Source organism: Pelmatolapia mariae, linkage group LG9 (assembly GCF_036321145.2).
Source record: "Pelmatolapia mariae isolate MD_Pm_ZW linkage group LG9, Pm_UMD_F_2, whole genome shotgun sequence".
NCBI lineage: Eukaryota > Metazoa > Chordata > Actinopteri > Cichliformes > Cichlidae > Pelmatolapia > Pelmatolapia mariae.
Window position 1 is genome coordinate 5254668 of NC_086235.1, and position 21853 is coordinate 5276520.

At 38.0% G+C, this 21853-nt stretch overlaps 4 protein-coding genes across 4 annotated transcripts; 2 read left to right on the top strand and 2 right to left on the bottom strand.

Moving 5' to 3' along the window:
• Positions 1 to 278: 278 nt before the first annotated feature.
• Positions 279 to 2175, bottom strand: LOC134635067 (uncharacterized). Its single transcript, XM_063484580.1, has 2 exons — positions 2166 to 2175; positions 279 to 862 (listed from the first exon to the last, which is right to left on the bottom strand). Exons 1-2 carry the CDS (start codon positions 2173 to 2175, stop codon positions 279 to 281), a joined length of 594 nt encoding a protein of 197 aa, XP_063340650.1.
• A 194-nt stretch (positions 2176 to 2369) lies between these two features.
• On the top strand, positions 2370 to 3171 carry LOC134635068 (GTPase IMAP family member 9-like). The gene is made up of 2 exons (XM_063484581.1): positions 2370 to 2388; positions 2474 to 3171. The coding sequence occupies exons 1-2, from the start codon at positions 2370 to 2372 to the stop codon at positions 3169 to 3171; spliced, it is 717 nt and encodes a 238-aa protein (XP_063340651.1).
• Positions 3172 to 12598: 9427 nt separating this feature from the next.
• On the bottom strand, positions 12599 to 13772 carry LOC134635069 (GTPase IMAP family member 7-like). The gene is made up of 3 exons (XM_063484582.1): positions 13705 to 13772; positions 13417 to 13466; positions 12599 to 13191 (listed from the first exon to the last, which is right to left on the bottom strand). The coding sequence occupies exons 1-3, from the start codon at positions 13770 to 13772 to the stop codon at positions 12599 to 12601; spliced, it is 711 nt and encodes a 236-aa protein (XP_063340652.1).
• Positions 13773 to 14239: 467 nt separating this feature from the next.
• Positions 14240 to 15071, top strand: LOC134635070 (GTPase IMAP family member 7-like). Its single transcript, XM_063484584.1, has 2 exons — positions 14240 to 14258; positions 14374 to 15071. Exons 1-2 carry the CDS (start codon positions 14240 to 14242, stop codon positions 15069 to 15071), a joined length of 717 nt encoding a protein of 238 aa, XP_063340654.1.
• Positions 15072 to 21853: the final 6782 nt, after the last annotated feature.

Below are 21853 nucleotides of genomic sequence, written 5' to 3' on the forward strand. Positions count from 1 at the left end.
GGTCAACAATGAATATTTACCAAACTTCATTTTATTGGTGAATTTAACATGAATGATTTACATCAACAGGCTATAAACAGAAACACAATAAGAGACAAACTCCATGCACCAGTTTCAATAATTCATAATCAGTCCCTGATTAAATGCTGATTTTGACGAAGGCAAATAAAAAGGGAAACAAAAGAAAAAATTTCTAACTGAATAGTTCAGGCTATTTCATGCTCTTTTTATATCTTTCTGTTTAACAACTTATCATATCCAAGCACTTCATAGTGTTATCATTGCTGCTGTTCTTGGATCATCCTGACCACTTTCTCCATTAAAGTTGCCACTTGATGTGATGTTGCCCTGCTGTTCTCAAAAAGAACACACCTGTAGTCACACTTCTGAATGATTTCTTTCAGACCGGGTTGGCAGGATTGAAGAAAATCCTCCAGCTTAATATTTGCACAGTGCAGGTCATCTCCTCTGGTGAACAGGATGATTGTTTGTTTTCTAACTTTGCTTGCAAAAGCTTTTTCTAGCTTTTCTATTATGTCTCTCTCACCATCTGTAAATCTGCTTGCTTGCATCACAAGTAAATACACACATGGTTCTGACTCACAAAGCTCTTTGCACTTTTTTACATGTGTATCCCAAACTCGTGGGTTGATGTCATCATCAAAGATGTCTGGGTTATCAATGACACGTACATGTATGCCATTTATCTTTGATTCTGTCACTTGGCACTCTGTGGTGACTGGCTTTGAACTTGGTTTACACTTGAAGAATTTCTTTCCGAGGATGGTGTTTCCACTGGCACTCTTTCCCGTACCGGTCATTCCCAGAAGAACAAGGTTCACTTTGGTGTCAAAGTGATTTTCTGTGTCAATGAAGAACAAAAATAAGTGACAGTGAAATAGAAATAAAAATAAATAGAAATAAATAAATAAATCTTTCCAGATCTGAAGAATAATCATCTACAACTAAAACACTTACAAGACTTTTAGATGAACAGTTAAATACACATTTAACTATATACATAATTATATCTGCATGCATAATTACACCATCTGTTCCTGCACAAGAGACTCTTTATCTCAATATTTTAACTTCCTGATTAGATAAAAAGTAAAAAAAAAAAGAAGTTAATAATAGAGATAAAGATTTCAAAAAATGTCCCACATTTGAAACTATTTACGGGGATAGTGTAGGGCTCTTTGTTACATCTGCCACTTTTATAAAAAGGCTAAATAAATGTTTTTGACACACACACCCACACACAGAACATGACAATATTGTGAGATACTGCTGATAAAACTGAGTCTTGCCTTCCATCCATTCATGTTTGCTTCTTAAACATGAATTTGCTGTCATAGATTGGGGATCAGCAGCAGACCTGTAATGTAACAGAACTAAATTAACTCACCAGGAAACTTTGTTTTGGGGGCAAAAGAATTATTATGTTTGAAACATTACAATATATATATAATAATAAAAAACATACTAACTAATGAATTAATATGATTACTCAGATTAAATAAAACACTGTTCTTCTTATGCAAACTTATGTGATATCATAAATATTCATTATATGTTACTGATTTTTTAGGTTTACCTCTTACAACTTAACCCCCGCTGTTTGTAAGGCAGTTCTCTGTAAAGCTGCTCCATGGTCATATTCTTGAATGGGTACTCTGTAGGTTTAGAACTCAAAGGCAGCACAACTGTGAATGTTTCTGTAGGTTTTCCACTTTTCTTGCTCAGATATTCTATCTGACTCCACACATTTTCTACTGAAAAGTCACGTTTTACCACCAACAAACACATGTCAGGGTCTGGATTCATAGCAAATTGTTGTTTTATGTCATCACATTGCACCTCCAAATCTGGCATGCATGTGAAAACATATGTCTCGTTTTCATATATCTTGGTTTTTGTTAGACTCTTTCTTGTGGATAGCACAGATATGTCATCTTCCAGGATGTTGGTTATTAACGCTTTCTTCAAAAACTTCCCATTTCCCAGGATGAGGACTGAAATTTTGTCTGTGAACAAACACAAAATCCTTTTTCTCTGACACTGTTTAAGAACAACAACATTTTCTCTCTACTGCTACAAAATGCAATCATTAAAACTGTTAAAAAACAGCTATAAAGCAAAGAAACCTTTTCAAATAAACTTACCTTCAGACATATTTCATTAGTCTGGTGTGTCAAAACTCTGCTCGGTGTCTTCTGCAGGCTGTGCTGCGCTCTCTCTGTATTATATGTACCTGTTATGCAAATGCTGGAGGCGTGTCAGCTGTGGAGCTATAAATAAACCATGTGCTGAACAAAAGCTTTAACATTCATCTCGCTCACCTGTGCAGTGAAAACAGTGACATTAAGATGGCTAAATTTCCAGCAGGTAAGACTCAGAGTTAATCTTCTGTCTGTATGATTGTTTTTTGTTGTGTATACAAGTTAAATCAAGGTTGTAATTTGTGTTTCAGGTCCTGATTTGAGGATTGTGATGCTTGGAAAGACTGGTGTGGGTAAGAGTGCTGTTGGAAACACCATCCTGGGAGACAGATATTTCAGATCTTCTCCTTTATCACGGTCGGTGACTGACGTCTGTCAGAAAGGTGTGACTCAGTGGGGTAACAGGGTAGTTAGTGTTGTAGACACACCAGGGATCCTGGACACTGCAAAATCATTTGAGTTCATCAAAAGAGAAATTGTGAAATGTGTTGAAGTCTCCTGTCCCGGTCCTCATGTGTTCCTGTTGGTCATCCAAGTGGGTCGATTCACCAAAGAAGAGAAAAACTCAGTAGAAGCCCTGCAGGAGCTGTTTGGCCAGGCAGCAAATCAGTACATGATCGTGCTGTTCACACGTGGTGGTGATCTTGGTGACATGACCATACAGCAGTACGTACGTGAAGCTGAGGAAGGACTTCGCCGCATCATCCAAAGCTGTGGAAACAGGTTCCACATCTTTGAAAACAACAGCAAAGACAGAACGCAGGTGGTGGAGCTGGTCACGAAGATTGATGACATGGTGGCAGCAAATGGGGGCACACACTACACAGATGCCATGTACAAGGAGGTGGAGGCTACAGGTAACATGGGACTTAAGGCTGTTCAGTATGAGTTCCTTGAGGCTCTACTGAAGCGTATTAAAAATTTTTTTCTCATTCTTGACAGAGATTAAACTATTGTAATGAAGAATCTAGGCTCAGCATGTATCGATTAGGAGTCTCTGACACAGACTTACTGTGTACATCGCTGTGTAGCATCAACAAACTTGGATGTATGAAAAAAATGTAAAAGAATATTTTGATGATTTTGTTTTGATTCTTGGTGTTTTGGTACAGACAAAAGCATTTTAAAATAAAATAATAATCACAATATGAGCTCTGCTTCTAAAGTATATTTTGTCTTAGGTGCATCTGGTCCAATTTGTAGTGGATGTGTGATCATGACAGTTTATTGTGTCTGAAATTTGAAACTTTGCACTATGTAAATCCATTAATTAATGTATTATGCATTAAATGTGAATTGTGTGTATTCATTATCACTGTAAACTTCATTATAAATGTAGTGCATATATTTAATGTTAACTTTTCATTAAGTTATACAATTAACCATTTATAAATGTTATGAAAATATTATAGGGTTAAGGGTTAGGTTTTGGACAACATCATCATGATTATGTCAATAACAAAATTGATCAAATTTATATCTTTTTCTCTTAATAATTTTTTCTATTTTTCTATTTTTCACATTACAACATGGACAAACACATTTTTGAAAATATACACATGTACAAATACTTGCAAATTATATTCATTTAGTTCCTTTAACTGGAGCTCTGTTAGTTAAACAATGTTGAATTGAACAGCTCAGAATCAACATTTCATTTTCCATGAGAGATAAGGTGCAACTTATGAGTGAGTTTTTCCTCAAAAATTCTTTATTTTACTACATTTATATATTTAGTTATTTAGAGTTTAATTTAAATTATTCATTGGACTATGTACATATTTTAAATGCCAAAAAGATAATACCACTGTGTTAATAAAAAGGAGAAAAAACTAATGAACTCAAAGAGAAGATATTACTGACTGTAAAAGTCAAATGTGGATTTCTCAAAGTGTAGTTCAGAATTATGTTTTTCTATTATTCAGTATTTAGTTGATCTATTTTGAACTGACAAAATGACTCAATATTTTATGTAAATAAAAGAGAGGAGACATTTATAATTTAATGGTTTGGTCATTTAGTGTTTGAATCTTAATCATTTAAAATTTCTCTCCTAAGAAATAATTTCCTTACATCGTTTTTAATTTTAGGAACATCCTGGCTCTGATGACACTGAAAAACTAGTTCATGTATTTATTATTTCTAGACTGGACCACTGTAATTCTTTATTATCAGGATGTCCTAAAAATTCACTGAAAAGTCTTCAGGAAGAGTGATTATACTGGCTTCCCTTCATTCCCACTGTTGCCAAAGTGGTTGTTCATTGGGGTCATTTGTTGAGTTTTTTTCTGTCTTCTCAGTCTTCTTTGTATTGTAGAGTCTCTACCTTAAAATATAAAGCTCCTTGAGGTAAGTGCAGTTATGATTTGGTGCTGTATAAATAAAAATGAATTGAATTGAACTGAATAGGGACCGTTTTCCTCATTCACACAAAAGTTTAGAAATAAGATTCAAGATTCAAAGCGTTTATTGCCATGTGTGCAAAGAAAAAGCATTTCTCTGTACAATGACATTATTTTTCTGCTGTCCACATGCAGATGCCCGTTAATATGTACAAATGGATAAAATACAAATAGGATTAATAAATAAGTGGGAACAAAAAAAAAGAAATTGAAGTGTTAAATAGATTCATTTGCAAAAGAGTTATGAGCTTAATATGCTGGTTTGATATGTGAGATAACCTGATGTGCAAAAATTAATATTACTGTTAAAATAGGTCAGCTATTCTAAAGTCAGTAAATAAGCTTAATGTAAAAAGCACAGCTGGATTTTGGTTACTTAAGTATATGTTAACATGATCTGTGTAAAAGAATACAAAACCTAGTCTTACTTGACCAAACAGCTGGCACTAGCAGTATAATGATGTCAGTGCAAAGTTTTCACTTTTTGAGGGCTTATTTTTATTTGAAGAAATGCGATTTTGTTCTGTATTTTAGTGTTGGACCTGAAAAGGTCAGTTGAGGTTTGTTGACTGATCACATTTGTCAATCTTGAGCTTACTCAGTGTGGAAAAAGAAGATCTAAAATGAACATTTGTTTTACTTACTGGGTTAAAATTAAAAAAAATAAATGAATTAAATATCAAACACTGAAGCTCAGCTTATTCAGCTTGTACTGATATAGTTTCACTTTGACAATAATTTAGATGGTGTATTATATACCCCAACCAGGCAATCATGTTTTAGTCACTGACCCCCTGGTGTGTGTTTGTCAGGGGTATAGTTTGGGATTGAAATCAAAGATCACTCCAAACTTACCAAAAACAATTCATCCCTTCGTTGCCAACAGTAAAACTCCCCCCAAAGAAAGATGTCCAATGGATTTACTTTACCAAATAGACCATCCCAGCCTTGCCGTAATGGTCTATTTGATTCACCTTTTATTGTTTATTTTATTTTATTTCACTTGCTAAATATGGGACAGACTTGACTGAGGAAAAGAAAGGGGAGAAAGAAAGAGGGAAAGAAAAACAGCGGGGAAGAGGAAAGGTGATAAAGGGCAAAAAACAAAAACCAACAAAACAAACAGACAAAAAAATACAAATATCGATCACCTCCTGAGAAAGAAAAAAAAGAAAACAAGCAACAAAAAAGAGCAATATAATAAACAACATCATCACGATGATCTATGTGAATATAACAGTAAATGCTAAATATTGAATATTTTTGTGCAGCACGTAGGATCGACAGCGCACAGTGTGCTTTGAGGTAGGAGGGTGTAGTTTGTCTGTGAGCACCTGTGTGTACACCTGTGAGCATGAGCGCGCTTGTATTTAACAAGTTCCTTCATTTAATGATCTGCTAGAGGGTGTGGGGAGCCACAGCCCCGTCCTTCAGAGCATGAAGCAGGTATGGAGGAGATCCAGGCTCCAGACATCCAGAGGCCCTCAGAGCACAAGAGACCAAGGAAGACCAACAGAGGGGCAGCCGCGCCACTCTCCCGGAAAAAGCTGAGGAGAGCCCCAGATGAGGGGTCACTCTGCAGCCGTGGAGCAGAAGTCAGGGGGGGTTGCAGTGAGCTCCGCCGGCAGCCAGCAGTGCCAGAGTGACCGAGCCCCAGGCCGAGAGGCCGAGGGCACCCCACCCCCGAAGGGGCCCGAGTGAGCCCCAGGCTCCAGGCCCAACAAGCAGCCACCAGGAGTGAGCCGGTGTGTACCTGGACGCCCATCCCCGGACACCAAGAACTACCAATGCACCGATGTCTAAGGGCGTCTGCCACTGGCAGGGGGAGTGGTGGGGGGAGATAGGCCTCCGTACCTTGGAGGGCCTGAGATGTCCCCAGAGAGGTGGAGTCTGATACCCAACCTGACACATAGACACAGACATACAGGCACACACAGATACAAACATCCATTCCCACCCTCATGCTCTCATATGCAATTACTCAACACTCACCCAACGTGGAGACAGACATAAAGAGACACTGTACACACAATCACACTCCCCAAGCGTACTCTATACCCCAGGTCTAGGTACCCCTGCCCCTAGAGGGAAAAACTGCACCCAGACCCAGGTGGTGTTACCCTCTTCCCTGGGGTGGAGAGAAGCAGACCGCCCCGACTCGGCAGCAGCAGGGAGGCCCCACATTCCAACTCATCCTCCTAGCCCCCCGCCCCAACAGGCAACAGAGAACGGAGGGGTGTGAAGACTCCAAACCTCCCTCCACCCGCTCATATGTAGTGTTGATGCATGTGTGTTCTAAGGTGCATTTAAAACCCAGGGAGGCATGGAGCTACCTGCCAGAGAGCAGCAGGTAAGCGCATAGACCCTCCTGATAGCCCTCAATGTCTACGTGTATTTAAAATTGAGAGGTGGGCAACGACGCCAGGGGTGAGGTAGTACACCCTGATGGTCTTCTGGATGCCGTGTAGTGTGCCCACCCCCAAGGTCCTATATGTGTGTGTTATGAGAGTGTGAGTAATGTGAATGTCTAAGTTGTGGGATAAAATTGAGGCACAGGCAGCCAGAAGGGGACAGAGGGGGGGGATGCCTCCCCTGCACCCTGGTGACACACCCCTACCCCAAGGCCCTGCATGTGTGGGTGATTGTGGTGGAGCGGGAAGAGGGAGGCAGCTGGAGATGGGGAGGGAAGGAAGGGAGGGGCATGTGGCCAGCTCCCCCGCTGACCCCAGTAGGCACCCCCATACTCTGCAACCCACCAGACAAAGGGGACCCAGGCCCATCCGGACCGGGCCCAGTTCAGCAGTGCCGCCCGGCCCCACAGAGCCCGGGACAGCCCACCTGACCCCACCACAGAGAAAACTGCACCCACTCTATCATCCACTCATCTTCCAGACTACACAAGACAATAGACGCCCAGGCTGAGTTCTTCCTCCACCTCTCCTATATCTCCCCCACCTGCAGAGTGAGTTCCTGGAGAGAGGAGACCTCCTGCAAGATGTAACAGCCTCCCCCACCAGTTGAAGAGCCCCCCAGGTGGCTCGATGCACTGGCGGAACCCTGCGCCAGGGCTGAGCCCCCATACACCCACCCGCCCACGACCCCTGCAACACACCAACCAGGACCCAAGACCCCAAGGCCCAGCCAGGGCCCCAGCCGGAGACGGAGCACCAACAGTAAAACTTTTTAAAATATATTTTAAAGGAGACAAATCTGAGATCTTTTATATAAAAAGTATTTACTTCCTTCACACAAGAAGGAAGTAGGGACACATTTTAAACCAAACAACAGGTTTTTCACACTTGAACACATTTCTGTAAACAAGGAAACCAAAGTTTCCAGAGATTTCTGAGATCTCTATCAGGTTCTGTAAGAGGTTCCGGTTTTTACATGAATTAGATATGTAAAATAATGACAAGGAAGTGTAGTCCTGTCAGTTCCAACAGAGAACAGGATGTATGCATTTTTAGGATCTGATAAGATCAAAACAAAATTCTCTCTATCTTCCGTGTCTAGTTTAATTGGATGCATTCCAAATGTGCCTTTTTAAGGGGAATTTTTTCTGTCTCTCACACCCTTGAAACCAGAAATATAAAAGGAATGTTTTAGATGCCAGGGTTTGCTGGCAAAGATGTAAATGTAGGCCTCTCAGAAGGAAAGGACTTGATGAAAAGGAATATTTTACTGCTGATGTAGGTCCAAAACCAAACAAAGTGCAAAAGAGAAATCCAGAGCATGAGGAACAGAAATGTAAAGCTCCAGGAAACGCGTGTTTTCATTTTCTTGAGGAACTCAAAAAGAGTAACTCAGGGAAGAACATGAGAGAAAATAAACAGATTTCTCAGTAAAGAGGAGACAAGACTATGAATAGACTTAATATTGATTGGAGAAAAAGCTGATGAAACTAACACAGTTGAAGACAATCGAAAAAACAAGCAACAAAAACAACAGGACATGACTCAGTCAAATAAAAACCAAAGGTAGAATACAACAGAATTCCCCCTGTATTGTAGGTATCTGTAATTTACTTGAGTATTTTTTTCTGATTACTTTTTACTTTGCTACATTTTTAAACAAACATCTGCACGTTCTACTTCTTACTTTTGTAAAACAGGCTCCTTACTTTTGCTTTAGTGCATTTGGGGACACAACATGTTTTTTTCAGAATGTGAAACATGCTGCAAAATAATCTGAGGCAGATTAACTGTGTTATTTAAAGACTGCATGAAGATCCTCTGCAGGTTAGTGCAGGATAAACAGGTTAGTTTGCTGAACTGTGATGGATTTAAAGTAAAGAACAGTGTGTGACTGGTGCACAGTGACTGTGGTGCTCATGTCAGAGTTAGATTACATCAAGTGTAGCAGAGATTCATTTAAACTGAAGCTCATGATGCTGACATTCATTCACTGAGTCCCACCTTCATACCAACAGTATAGTGTCTAATATAAAGACAGTGTACTGTCAGTGTAGAGGATGGAAATCAGCCAGGACAGCTCATGAAACATCTGCTGACATCTGGTTGAATTCAGTTGTGTACATCCACAGAGAGCAGCAGGTCAGCTGATCACAGCCTGTACTTTAAGAAAATCTACTGGAGCTCTCAATAGAAATTATAGTGAGCTGTGATTCTTTTCCCCACGCTGAGCCACTACAGCTGATTTTAGGGTTCCCAGCTGCTCAATCCCACTTTAACCTCTTCCCTGCTCATCTTCCTGTTTAGAGGCAAAGTCACCCTCTACAGTGTAGGCAACAGAAAATACAGCTGTTTTTGTATTTTTCTAATTTATATAGTATAATTACAATAGAAAAGTAACGTAAAAACTAACGTTTGTATTCCCATGTACTGATATTATTTTATCATTATGTCAATATAGTACGAGGTTCAGTTAGCTTTGCACAAAAATAGAAAAGTCCTCCAAAGACCTACTTTTTACTTTCTTACTCTGAGAACATTTATGAAGCCTTTACTTTTTTATTTTTACTACAGTCAGGAATCACAATTTGAATCAGTACTTCAACTTTTACTGGACTATTTTTTAACAATAGTATTTTTACTTCTACTTAAGTGCAGTATGTCTGTACTTTTTCCATGAGAGGCATGAAAACACATACAGTACTGTGCAAGAGTACAGATCCAGCCTCATTTTTGTATTTTGATGGGAAAATGGGAAGTAATGAAATGTGCAAACACAAATAGAACATAATTGTAAAATGCAAAAACTGATTGTTTTGCTGACATTTGTTCAATTCATTGTCAAAATGATCCCACAAGATCTCCAACACCACTGGCTGAAATAAAGCTCTGAAACATGATGATTCTCTATCATGTTTCACAAATTGTTTGCAGATACTCACTGTTGTACCTCGCTCCTGACCCCTGACATACTGATGACTGGAATCAGAGATTTTCTGATTCACAGATTTTCAGTTCAGTTTTTGTTTACTTTGTTTTACCTCAGCCTTTCTCCCTGTTTCTCTCACTTAAGAATAGTTTCTTGAAAGCAATCCTTCCACTTCTGATGAGGCATCACAAACCAGTAGATTAATCAACTCAAGGGTCAGATGCATCTCTGACATTCTCCGTGTGGTTATTGTGTCTTAAGGGCATGACTTTTAGTTTCTGATAATAGGCTGTAGGACAAGCTAGAGGTGATAGGGCTGAAGATGTTAATATTCTCATTGGGAGGAACAGAATGTACAGGATTAGAAATGAGGACATCAGAGGGACAGCTCAGGTTAAACAGTTTGGAGACAAAGTTGAAGAGGCAGGGCTCAGATGGACTGGACATGTGCAGAGGAGGGATTGGGTTTATTCTGGACAAGGATGGTAACTGTGGAGCTTAATGTGAATCTCCCAGGCAGGAGGAAAATGGAAGACCACATAGAAAAGTCATGGATGTAGTGAAGGAGCCAATGAACAGGGTTGATCCCAGACTAGGGCATCTGCAAACACAGTCCTTGGAGATTTCTGCCTGACCTCATCTGTCAACGTATCACCACTGTAAACATGATGGGGCTCAAAACATATCTCTGATGTAATCCTACCCCACCTTGAACCCATCTGTCATTCCTAAACCTCACCATTGCTGCGTTGTTCTCATACACGTCCTGCTCCACCCTCACATACTTCTCTGTCACTATTGACTTCCTCATACATACCACAGTCCCTTTCCTGGTACCTTATCATATGTGTTTTTAGATCCACAAAGGCACAGTGCAGGTCCTTCTGGCCTCTATACTTCTCCATCAACACCCTCAAAGTAAATATTTAATTTTCAATTTCAATTCAGGGAGGAACGGCCATCTGCCACCACTGGTTAGAGAAGGAAGACAAGATAAAAGACACGCTGTGGAGCGATCCAGAGATTAATCACAAGTATGATTCAAAGCAGAGAGGTCCATGGACACACAATGAGTGAGAAAAGTGACTGAAGAACAAATAGTCAGTGTATCACATCTCAGTTGCTCTTTCTTGGCATGAAACAATAATGCTGCTCACTGATCGTCCACTTCAACAACTCTTTCCCATTACCTTCATTATAGCTTAATGATATGACTTGTCAACTATATCCCTCTATAGTTACTACATCTTCTCAGATCACCCTTATTCTTGAAAATTAGTATCACTACACTTCCATTTCTGGAAGTGGCTGTATTAAACAATCTGCTTAACAGTCTACTGCCCCCCTTCCAGGTATCTGAACCAGCTGCCTTTCCAATTGCCATTCTGTTCACTTCCTCTTTACTGATCCTCCGCACTTACTGGTAAACTAACTTTCCTAATCTGTCCTTCTCTCATCTCCTTTTATACATTCATCATTTCCTCAAAGTAGCCCTTCCATCTTCTCAACACACTCTCACTTTAGTACATTTCAGTCTCCATCTTTAATCATTCTAACCTGCTCCACACCCTTTCCAGCTCATTCTCTCGATAGAGAATAAAATAAAAAGTAAACATACCAGTGAACACATCTGAACACATTAGAAACATGAGCATACAGCAGTAATTAAAGATAATAAGACAGTTTACTTTGTCTTACTTTATAACAAAAAAAAATGTAGCACATTTTTAATTATGTTTATGTTATAATATGTGTCTCATGTTTACTTTTGAAATTAGTTAGTTGAACATTTTTGTCATCCAACACACATGTTATATGTAGGAATCAGGGAAACATGTAGCAAAATGTTACTCTTTCATTAGTAAATCATCATTAGACATATTATTTTTATTTTTCCAAACTATATATATTTTATATTTCTTTTCACATATGGGATTTTATTCAAGTACAAAAACAAGGTCTATCACACTCAAATTCCATCTGAATTTACCTGATGTTGGTCTTCCACTTCTGCTACACAGATTGTTTCTATGAGTTCTTGGTAACAAATTGCTGTCACTGGCTCTTCACTCTGAACTGGCTTTTATGTATATTATGTAAAGTTATTTAAAATTAGAGTTTAGTGAACAGCTCATGCCCTCCCTCTGGATGCAACTCCAGACCACATTGCACTTTATATTGTTATACGACAGAACACAAATTCATTTTCAGAACATCACAGAAATATGTATTCAGCTGTTGTGTTGTTATCTTCGAGATTTTTTTGAACATCTACCTGCTTTGTCTTTTCTCTGTGTTGGTCTGATCAGTGTGGTGGAAAACAGAGACACTTTATGTACTGACAAGTTTATTTTCATTGAATTTAGGATTATTATTTTGCAGTTTACAAAAGATGACAAACTTTCACTGATTTGTTAGATAAAAGTGTATAAAACCGTTTAAATCATAGTTCAGAAATAATTCCTTGTTTCCTTGTTTGAATGCTGATTAATATGAAATCAAGAAGAAAACACACAAAAAAATGCAGTTTATAACTGTGTTCATGCTGTTATGTGTGTCTTTGCACACACCAAAAAAAAAACCAAACAAAAAAACCCCCACTTCCAATTACTTCCAATTACTTTATTTCCTGACCTAATACATGAAGTTCTGCTGCTTTTGGATTAGGCTCATCACTGTCTCCATTAACTTTTGTACCTGACTGTGATTTTGCCTGCTGTTCTCAAACAGAACACACCTGTTGTCACATTTCTGAATTATTGCTTTCAGCTCAGGTTGACAGGTATGTAAGAAATCCTCAAACTTCATTTCTGCCTGCGACAGGTCGTCTCCTCTGGTGAACAGGATGATTGTTTGTTCTTTAACTTTGCTCCCAAACGTTTTTTCCAACTTTTTAAAGATATCTCTCTCACCATTTGTAAATCTGCTCACATGTAATACAAGTACATACACACAGGGACCTGACTCACAAAGCTGTTTGCACTTTTTTACATGTTTGTCCCTAACTGACGGTGGAATGTCATCATCAAAGATGTCAGGAGTATCGATCACACATACATGGAAATCATTCACTTTAGTTTCTGCCACTTGGCACTCTGAGGTGATCGGCTTGGAGCTGGGTCTAGATATGAAGCGTTTCTCTCTGAGGATGGTGTTCCCACTCGCACTCTTTCCACTCCCAGACATTCCCAAAAGGACAATGTTCCATATGGCTGGAGTGCGTCTTCCTGAATAAGTTTATAATGATGATAATGTCAGCGAAATCCCTCATTGCATTACATTCAAAATCTATAAATAATGAAAAAGTAAACTCCCACAGTTGCACTAAAATACACAAAAGAGCTTATTTAACACTCTTTGCTTATAACATCCGTCTGCATAATCCCCATTTAATAACCCCCCATTTTTTAATATGAACTACTAAAATGCTGCTTAGAAGCATTGGGGTTCACCTGCTTGTGGCTCAGTAGTGTACGGTCCAGTTTGTGATCCATAGTCAGGCCTACAATTTAATAACAGAGAAAAAATAAACCCACCTCAGCTCAAAAACTCTTTTTTTTGTTTTATAAACACTTATTTGTTGTTTTTAACAATATATAAAAAATCAGAGCCCATTGTAAAATACATTACCAGAGTTTTTCATAGCATATGTGCACATGGTTAAAGAGAATGGTTTTCATTTTTATTTAAATAAGGTAAGCCCTAATGCTAGCTTAACAGTTCTCCACTTTCAACTTTACCTGGCATTGGTTGTTACAAGTTGTTCCGGTTCACATCTCCTTGAATTACTGCTCTGCCGGCAACCCATAATGCAGAAATTGAATGAGTGATCTGTGGGTTCATAAGTCAGAAGCAGCAAAACTATGAACTCTTCGTTTTTGCTGAAGTACATTCATTAAGTATTTTACATTTTAAATTATAAATCATAGATTGCAGGACTTGAGAGATTGTGAAAATAAAAAATTAAAAAAAATTCTCTGATATGAAATCAGAAAATTTTTCTTTCTTTACTTTATCTGCAATACCTTTAATAACTGTCTTTTTATTTTATTGCTACAAAGCAAAGAAAAGTTTACAAGCAAAACTCACTGTGAGTGGTGGCTCTTCAATCAGGTGCAGCACAGTCTGTGCAGTGAGTGCAGACTGTGCTGCCCTCTATGCCTGTCAGCTACAGGAGGAGGTGTGTCCTCTGTGGAGCTATAAATAAAGTATGTGTTGAACAGAAGCTTTAACATTCATCTCTCTCACCTGTGCAGTGACAACAGTGACATTAAGATGGCTTTATTTCCAGCAGGTAAGACCTAAAGTTAATCTTTAGGTATGGTTTGTTACCTTGGAAAGTTTTCACTGAGGTTCTTATTACACCCTTGTGTATATGAGTTAAATCAAATTAGTCAATTGTGTTTCAGGTCCTGATTTGAGGATTGTGATGATTGGAAAAACTGGTGTGGGCAAGAGCGCTGTTGGAAACACCATCCTGGGAAACAGAGAATTCAAATCTTGCCCTTTATCTGGGTCGGTGACTGAGGTCTGTAAAAAAGGTGTGACTCAGTGGGGTAATAGAGTAGTTAGTGTTGTAGACACACCAGGGATCCTGGACACTGCAAAATCAGATGAGCTCATCAAAAGAGAAATCGTCAAATGTGTTGAAGTCTCCTGTCCCGGTCCTCATGTGTTCCTGTTGGTCATCCAAGTGGGTCGATTCACCAAAGAAGAGAAAAACTCAGTGGAAGCCCTGCAGGAGCTGTTTGGCCCCGAGGCAAACAAGTACATGATTGTGCTCTTCACCCGAGGTGGTGATCTTGGAAGCATGACCATAGAGCAGTATGTACGTGACGCTGAGGAAGGGCTAAAGCGCATCATCGAAAGCTGTGGAAACAGGTTCCACGTCTTTGACAACATCAGCAAAGACAAAAAGCAGGTGGTGGAGCTGGTCAAGAAGATTGATAACATGATGGCAGCAAATGGGGGCACACACTACACAGACGCCATGTACAAGGAGGTGGAGGAAGCACACAGACTGGGATTGACACTGCAGCAGTACAGGTTCACTGAGCCGCTGCTTAAGCGTGTCAGACTTTTTCGCATTCTTCTTGGGAGAGATTAAACTATTGTGATAAATAGTACACGATCTAGTCTGAACTGGACAGCTTTTGTACATACACATGAAAGCATGAAATCGGTTTAGAATGACACAGTGAAGAAAGCTGTTTAGGATAATTTTATTTGAGTTATCACAAAAAATAATGAAGATATTGGTTGCTGATTGTCTGACATTGTATTTGGGTGTTATAGAGGAAAACATTTTAAAGTGAAATACTAATCATAATACAAGCTGTGCTTTCAAAGTGTTTCTTGTCTCTGCTTCATCTGCTCCAGTTTGTAGTGAGTTTGTAATCAGGGTGGTTTGTGATATCTGAACTGAACTGTATTTTGTATTTTTTGTGTGATTTTGAAATGATGAATTATGACTTCTAAGAGGAGAAGTTTGAATTTTATTTGTTTTTTGTCTGTTTTCTGTTGGTTGTTTAAATGAAATTATTGTGAAGAAAAATTTCCTTTGGGTTCATGATTGTTAATTGTTGCTTCAACATTGTCCATTTTGATGTTTTACCTAAATAAATAATTTAAATACACCACTGTCATCAGTCATGTCTAAGTATAAAACCCCACTTTCACAATCTGAATCAGAATCAGCTTTATTTGCTAAATATATGTTTTAACATCCAGGTATTTCCACGTCACATTGCATATCCAACTTTCTGTCATCTTTGTTTGTCTCATGACAGCGCACAGATGGCATGATAGTGTAGCTTTGTGTTGGAAAGGATCCTGGTTAACTAAGTTGCACTGGCATAGTCTCAAGGAAATCCTACTGATGTAATCTGACCTTAGACTACTCTAACCAACGGTAATACTGTCCAAATGCTTTTTTTTTTTTTTGAGTGTTAATTTCTTTAAGTAAATGTGAGTATGAACCAAAAAAATGGTTTAAATGAAATATCCACTGAAGTGAGTTCACTCCATTTATGTTTAAACAGTTTCACCTTTCACAAGAACAACACAACACAAGAATGTATGCTGATTTTGATGATTGTACTTTTAACAAATCCACAAAGCTTTCTCACTGTGAGTAATGGTCATGTAGAAGTTAAATTATATTTAATTGCATTCACAACGTATAATTTTCCAGTTGTTGCATGAAGATGCCAGAAATATATAGAAGACATATGTGGGTAAGTTGTATCGTCCTCTTCTCTCTAAACAGAACATACACTGTATAAGATCAATAAAAAATATTTGAAACCTATACTGGGATATCCACTTGTGTCTGGAATAAAGTCTCTTACAGATAATATTTATCTGTCCAATTACGTATTTGACCAGCATTGACCCAGTTATCTTCTTTTTTTTGGGAAGACTGTGAGTCTTTGGATCAATGTACGTCAGTAACTTTTGTATGTGGGTGTTATTATATTTCCTCTGCTTATTAATGATTAGCGTCATTGTGTTTACCACAGATTAAATCTAGAAGCTAAGCATGTCATGTTTTTATTTAGAAAACTCTGGGAAGGCCAAACCTTGACTCATGGTGTTTTTCCAGCCAGGTATGATTTTATTGCAGTGTCAGTGTGTTTGAGATCATTCTCATGAAGAGAATTAAGCCACTGCCAATCACATTCTTTCCAGATGATATCACATTGTGGATCGAAATCTAACCTTACTTTTCTGCCTCAAAAGCTGATTCAGTATATCTGGACGTAACGTTTTCAGCAGGAGAAACGTTTCGTTACCTCCGGATGAAGTGAATTTTAGGATGCCCTTGGATGAATGAGCATGCATCAAGATACTTACTTTTCTTGTTTTCAAATTTTATATCAGTTTTGACAAGATCTCCAACACCAAACCATGACAGAGCCTACACCCTGTTCTACAGATGGCTGTAAAAACTCTCTATAGTACCTCTCTCCAGAGCTCCTCTGTACATGTTGATGATTTGAACCAAAATTTTCAAATTCAGGTTAATTACTCTTTAAGACCTTAATTTCTTGTTGTCCCTCAGCCTTTTCTCCCAGTGTCCCTTCATTAAGAATGGCTTCTTTACAGCCACCATTCTGAGATTCTTAAGAACATCATCTATTATGAACAGTGTTTTTTTGAAGTCGAAAGTATCGCTGTCATACTTTTCATTCAGAGAATAATCTATCCGAGGTGTTCTGGATGTTTTTGTTGGTCACAATGAGCCAACACGAAGTTGTGCTGTGATCTTTTAACATTTGGTCCAACACTACTTTCCTATGATTAAAATCATTAATGAGCGTTCATAGCCTCTTGAAAAGGAACAAGGATTTTGGTGAGAGGATGGAACAAATTTGACAGGAAATTGTCACAGAAGTTGGTGATGTGAAAAAAACTTGTAAACTGTAGGTGCAAACCCACAGACAATCTCATAATCGTACAGAAAGATTCAGGAAGGTTTTTGTCAGGAAATACTTTTCTTAAAGAAATGTTGTCAGAGAGAAAACCAGGAAGTTCCTTGTAAAATGTAAATTTCAATCTGCAAAACTTTCCTCGTTCGACTGTTTATGTTGCTTCATGGACAGTTCAGTGTTTCTCAGTCACGGTATCACTTTATGAATTCCTCTTAAATCCTGTCTCTACTAACTTCTCAGTGTGATGCATTAGAAAAATCTCAGACTTATATTAATGACTAATATTTAACTATTTACAGCTTGAATCAGCTTAATCACAGTTTGTTACAGTTGGTTATGACTGTTAAGAGACATTAGACATTATTTAGCCATTCTAGTCTATTTGAATACAAAAGATAACGTAATAAAAAGGCACCAAAAAGAAAACAATGCAATCATCAGCACTCAGAAAACAAATAAGCAATTATTCTATTGTCTCCAGGAGCTGGAAGAAAGATTTGTGTCTTTTAAAGTAGTTACAGTTGAAGCCACTATGACGACATTTTCTGATTTTCTAACAGAGAATCATTAGTAATCACAAAAATGTGGTTTGTGCTCAGCCAAGTCATCTTTATAAGGAGACAGAACTAAATCTTCAGATGATTACTATTGCTCTCTACCATCTTGCATCCAATGTGCTGATAAATTAACTGGTTGCCTTAATGCACTTTTGTACTCTATTTGAGTAGTGCTTAAAAAAATTCCTCATTCAATAATTCATATAAGCACTTTTTTTTCCTACATCTTAGTGCTTTCTAGCTAACATGTAATCTGACTTTATGCTAGTCACAGAGACTGGCCAGTTGCTTTCTGTACTTAAAATATATGTCTATGTGCTTTATTTGTTTTCTCAAAACAAATCTAACAAGGAAAAAAAGAGAACTGTCTAGTTATTTTCAAATAAGAAAAATGGTAAAAAAAACTATGAAATGAATCCTTTTGTCATATATGTTTTTCTCCTGAGTATGATTACTGTTATTTACTTGGAATTACGTTTAGAAAGGGACTTAGTTTTATAGAAATTCAGATAAAATCTGTAATGTGGCTAGATTACTATGTAGGAAGTACAGTGGAAACCACAGCTATTACACTTTTCATTAAGAAACTACTCGCCTATCTACAAGTAATAAATTGTTGTAAGAGTTCAAGGCTTCTTAGAAAAAAAAACAGGGATGTTGTTGCAGGACCTGAACAAATGTGACAGAACGTTTGATAATGATGTGGAAAAACCTGTAACACCTGCTGGATTCCACCCAGAGTGTTTTCACTGACACCTGCAGAAGCTCATAATGAAACACAAACATTCAGGAAGGTTTGCTGTGAGGAAATCACTTCTTTAAAGTAATGCCATGAGGAAGAAAAGCAGGATGTTCCTTGTAGACATATTAATCAGCAAAACTGTCATTGCCTGGTTTCAGCTGATGTTTATCTTGTTCTCTCAGGCAGTTATGATGATGATGAAGCTTTTATTTGTCACTTGCAGTTGCCTGCAGCGAAATTGAACCTCTTCTGACCATACATACATTACACAAACATCACATCAGGGAGAATGGTCAGAAGAGGTTGCGTAAAGAAAAACAACGAAATCCATCCATTGTGCCCTCCAGGACACTCTGGCTCTCCAGAACACAGGCTTCTTGTTAAGAAAGGGGGGCAATTGGGTTGAGAGACCAGTTGATCAATCAATATTCTTTAGGTTTTAGAGAACAAGACTGAGAGAGTCTCTGAGGGTTAAGGTCAGACAAGACTAGACAAGGACATGAAAGCAGAAAAGATAAGATGAGGGAGAGGGAGACAAGATGCGACCGCCTCCATCAAAGCCAAACTGTGTTTGAGTTACTGTTTCACTTCAGGATCATTTATAGTATTTTCACGCCAGTGTGTTGTTATATTTTAGATAGCGAGGCGAAGACGGCTAAGTTTATTAAACTCCACCGAGACAGCTGGTGACGCAAATCTGAAGGCTAGACCGTCCAGTTTCACAGCTGCTCACTTCCGGCCTACCCGGCCTTCGGAGGACTCGGCCCACATAGACTGCGAAGGCCGGGTCCTCAGGAGGATGCAGCCTCTGAATTTGGACACAGCTTATGTCTCACTAAAATGTTACTCTGTAGCTGAATGCGTCTTATTTTAAGTGTAATGAGATTATTTTGACTAGAAATAAGAAAAATATATGTGTTAAGATTTTAAGTTTTTGCAGTGTAGACTGTTTTTATGTACCCTAAATATTCTTTACTCATTCAGATGAAGACAATCTTAGAAACCTGAAGAAAAATCCAATGTGTTGAAGCGTGTCTACTAACTAGTAAATGTGATACACCACCCAATTTGAACGTTCACAGAAATAACTGATTAACATGAATATTAAACAATCTACAACTGGAACCAGCTTCAGAGTGATATATTTTTGAATGTATGGGTATTTCTGAAATATTTAAATACATTCCCAAAAACTGTGTCTAAATTTCTAAAAACTTGACACAAAGTAAAAAACGTTAAAACTTTTTTGTTAAAATTTTACATCAAATAAAATTCAAAATCATGTTCTCTTTTCTAAAAACCGACATTCGTGCTCTGGTTGTGTTGAACTTCTGCCCCCCTGTGGCAAAACTTTATGACTCACAAGAGAATCACGGTGCAATGTGTGTTTGCAAGAAAGACGATGTATTGTTTTGAAATATGTGTGTTAATGTCTTCATTTAACTTAATAAAAGATAGGCAGTCTGTGAAACTATCATAAAAAACTACCATGAAAAATCACTTTTTTGTAGTTTAATTAAAAAAGGTAACTTTTGATATATTCTGTTTTGATTACTTTCTGTTTTTATTTTTTGTGCTTTTGGCTTATAGCTAAAGACAATCAAATAATTCTTATCTGGCTCTTACAGTTGTAGTTGTGAAACTCTCATTAGTGATACAATGTACATTCAGATTACTACAGATGTGTGTCTTACAGACCATTATATAAACACAGAACAAAACACTGTGATAAATTCAAAACATGACTATCAAATGTGATCATGTGAAACACGAATTCCAGAAAAGTTGGGACATTTGAATTTTAACAAAATGTAAACTAAGACTTTCAAATCACATGAGCTAATATTTTCTCTAGAACAGAATGTAAATGACACAACAAATGTTTAAACCATGAAATTTTACTTTTTTATACAATTTTATTTAATTTTGTGCATAAAAATTTCTTAGTTTAAACATTCATGTGATTCATAATGTGATTTTCAAGTATTTTAGTTGCTCAAACTTTAAGAACGACGCAATTTTTCTGGAATTTAGGTTTCACGTTTTGGCTTGATGTTATCCATACAAAAAAGTTTGATTAATAGTGATTTACAATGGACTAGTTTGTTGGGATGCATTCCAGATATGATTCATTATGCTGGGATCATTCTGTCTTTCACAGCCTGAGATGAAATCAAAAGGTGAAATGCAAAAAGAATATTTTAGAAGTGACAAATTCTTCAACCACACACTGTGCTTTAAATTCACCAGCAATGAATGCACTTGATAAATAACTGGGTTAGAATTTAGTAGCCTTGAAATCCAAGCCTTTGAGTGATATTATGATAATACAAAGGTTTCATCTTCACAGTTACAAAGAGTTAAAAGAAAAAAAGGGAATGTCGATTTAGACTTTCTGAATTCCAGAAATGTTGGTAAAGAAATTTAGCAGGAGCAAAGCAAAAGCCAACTCAAATGATAATAATCACAAAATAAACAAACTTGAATTATTCTTATCTAAATAACCTACTCTGAGCTAAGAGTAATTTTGAGAGGAGAGAGGTTGAGGAGAGAATAGGTATGTAAATATTGTCTGCTGAGAAAGGTGGGATATAAAGATATGAGCATGATTGATCATTTCAATAACAAACACCATGTTTGAACATAAAGGTCTCCATAAGTACACATGGCACCAGGACACCCTAGTCGCAGGTCGATTTTGTAATCATATCCTCAGATCTGGGGCTGTATGTGCTGGACACTCATGTGAAGAGAAGTGCTGAATTGCCAACTGATCATCACCTGGTGGTGAGTTGGACATGGTGGCAGGGGAAGATGCTGGACAAACGTATAGTGAACTCATCCTGGGAACACCTGCTGAGGCCTCATCCGCAAGATCTTCAACTCCCACCTCTGACAGAGATTTGACAGCATTCTGAGGGAGGCTGGGAACATTGAGTCCAAATGTTTAGCACCACCATTGCTGAAGCTGCTACACTGAGTTGTAAGCTCAGTGCAACTGTAGTGACAAGCATCAAGTGGTTGGTGCTTGTCATGACGGTAACCCTGAAATCAGATGCTGGACACCAGAGTTAAAGGGAACCATCAGGCTATAGAAGGAGTCCTCTCTATAGTACCTCTCTCCAGAGCTCCTCGGTACATGTTGATGATTTGAACC